This window comes from Microtus ochrogaster, unplaced genomic scaffold (genome assembly GCF_000317375.1).
Source record: "Microtus ochrogaster isolate Prairie Vole_2 unplaced genomic scaffold, MicOch1.0 UNK81, whole genome shotgun sequence".
NCBI lineage: Eukaryota > Metazoa > Chordata > Mammalia > Rodentia > Cricetidae > Microtus > Microtus ochrogaster.
The window spans coordinates 216,031-218,669 of NW_004949179.1; the positions used below are offsets into that span (position 1 = coordinate 216,031).

The 2,639-nt window shown below is 52.5% G+C and overlaps 1 protein-coding gene across 3 annotated transcripts in view; it reads left to right on the plus strand.

Moving 5' to 3' along the window:
- The first annotated feature begins 1,475 nt into the window (after nucleotides 1-1,475).
- Pbx4 (PBX homeobox 4) overlaps nucleotides 1,476-2,639 on the plus strand; it is a 45,690-nt gene continuing 44,526 nt past the window's right edge. For all 3 annotated transcript variants that reach the window (XM_026777770.1, XM_005370516.3, XM_026777771.1), the window contains exon 1: nucleotides 1,476-1,671. In XM_026777770.1, coding sequence (XP_026633571.1) covers nucleotides 1,523-1,671 — 149 coding nt within the window. In that variant the 5' untranslated portion in view covers nucleotides 1,476-1,522. The remainder of the gene's footprint in view (nucleotides 1,672-2,639) is intronic.

A 2,639-nucleotide genomic window follows, 5' to 3' on the forward strand; every position in this document is an offset into this window, starting at 1 on the left:
AGCTGGGGTGGTGAAGGAGGTGGAAGCAGGCAACTGGAGCCAAGGGCATTCTCAACTACTAGTAAATTTGATGTCAGCTAGGAAACAGATGTATTTCAGTTGGTACTGCGTTTGCCTGGTGTGCATGAAGGCCTGGATTCTATCCCTACCACCACACAAATAGGACATGAGGTACACACCACATCCCAGCACTTAGGTAGATGCAGAAAAACCAGAAGGTCAAAATCATGCTCCACTAGCAAATTCAGTCAATTTTCATTATATAACAAATGTGAGGACACCCTGGGCTATATGAGACTCTGTCTTGTAAGACTTTAAGACAATCCTGAAGCCATTTTTGACAATTCTGAATCCTCTCAGCCTCTGTGCCATGGTGCTTCCCCTCCTCCCCTAGGAACCAAGGACCTAACAGCTACACTCACACGTACTCAGTTCCTGAACAATTACCCATATACGTATGTTTTGATTCAGTCCCCTGGGAAACGGGGTCAAAATGACCTCTTACCTCATCTGATCTGGCAACAGCTCTCCAGTCAATTATTGGTAATAGCCCTGTCAAATAAGCCAATCAGAATAGTCAAAGAACAACCCCCCCTTGCTACTGTGGCCCCTTTAAAAGTAGACTGTACCCGCTATTCGGGGTCCCTCGGCTTCCCGAATGCTGGGGCACCCTGTCATGACAGAATTAATACAATCCTCATGCTTTTGCATCGGCTGTGGTGTGTGAGATGGTCTCTGGGGGCGACTCCTTCTCGGTGTTTGGATGCTAGAGTCCAACAGTCTCAAATTATTTATTTTGAGACAAGGTCTTTGCACATAGCCCTGAACTGAAACTCACTACGTAGAGCAGGCTGGCCTCGAACTCACAAGATCTGCTTCCCTAATGCTGGGATTAAAGGCATGTGCCACTATGCCCAACAACACGTTTTTGAAAAGTTCTGAGGGAGGGAGGTGTGCAAGTGGGAGAGGTGAGGATGCAGGTTCTCTGAGGAAGGAAACTCGGAGATGTGTGGGGCTGCCAAACTGGGGATCAGAGAGAAGGCAGACGCGTTAAAACACCCAAGGGTTGTGGCCTTTGACGAGGATGGGAGCCATAAAGTGCACCAGACTTAAGCAAATGCAGGCATCGTCGTTACCATGGCAACCCCCATTCTCAGTGGCAGTTTCTAGCGAGTCGCTGGGAAGGGGGAAACAGTGCCTGGCGCTGACGGGTGACGGCGCCCGTAGGGAGCGTGTCCAGGGGGAGGGATGCAGAAGAGAATCTGCTGTTTTCTAGACAACCCTCAACCCGGTTCCTCAGCACCCGTTAAAAAGACTGTTTGAAGCGTGTCACGAGGGAGAGGGCAGTGCTCCGCGCCGATTGGTGAAAGGCGCCTGCAGGGCGTTTCTGCGGGCGGTGCTCAGCGGCGGTTGGCTAGTGGGCGCGAAGGGGCGTGGCATCTGAGTCTGCGGCGGTTGGCTGCTGCGCACGCGCGAGGGCTCCTGGCGGGATTGTGCCTCAGCGCTACCCGGCCCATCGCCCATGGCCGCCTCGCTGCGCCCCGTGCCGCCGCAGTCCGCCCCGCGCCGCCCAGCGCCCGCAGCTCCCTTGGGCCTGGGCCGTGACACGAGCGACGTCCTGCAGCAGATCATGGCCATCACTGACCAGAGCCTGGACGAGGCTCAGGCCAGGTACGGTGTGCAGGCAAGGAGGGAACGGGCGGAGGCGGGTTGAGGATGGGGACAGGTGCTGCAGACCTTGGAGTGCTGGACAAGCAGAGGAGCCTCCGGCCAGAGGGAGTGAAGGATGGTTTCCTGAGGAAAGCGGGCGGCGGCGTTATGGGAGTAAGGGCCCAGCCCTGGAACAAGAGACATTAGAAGGATAAGTGAGCTAGTCATCTGTTATTGGCCTGTCCGAGGACCGCAATTTTGCTAGGCGCACAGTTGAAGAGAAGCTACTGAAGAGATAACTAGGGTGATCTGAGGAAGGACCTTTGAGAACTTTCAGAAACAGATACGGGGAGCTGGATGGACCTTAGAGGGCACCGTTCTTCCTACTTCTCACCCTCCTGTTCTTTTCCAAGACAGGGGTTCTCTGTGTAGCCATGGCTGTCCTGGAACTCACTCTATAACAAATTTGTGTTATGGATCTTGGAAGCAACTACTTTTACCCATGGAGCCATCTTCCAGGCTTAGGTTTCTAGACACTTGGAGTGACTGCAGAATTGCTGCTCCAGAAAGACAGAAGGAAAAGTTTGACAGAAGCCCAAAAACTGATTCAATTCTAGGTACCCAAAGGATAACCCAGGAGTCATTATTTATTACCTTTTTTGTTTGTTTCTTTGTTTTCAGAGACAAGGTTTCTCTGAGTAGCCCTGAATAGCCTTGAACTTACATAGAACCTCCTCCTTCTGCCTCCCAAGTGCTGGGTTTAAAGGTTCATGCCACTTTGCCTGCCTTGATTACTATATTTTTAAGACAGGGTTTTGCTGAGTCCAGAAATGACAGATGAGCTGAGTTCCTGGCATCCTCTCTCTGTGTGATGTGCCTACACCCACAGCACCAGGGTCACAACTGTGTGACGTCCCCTGCACCCACACCGGGGTTACATCTGTGTGACGTCCCCTGCACCCACACCGGGGTTACATCTGTGTGACGTC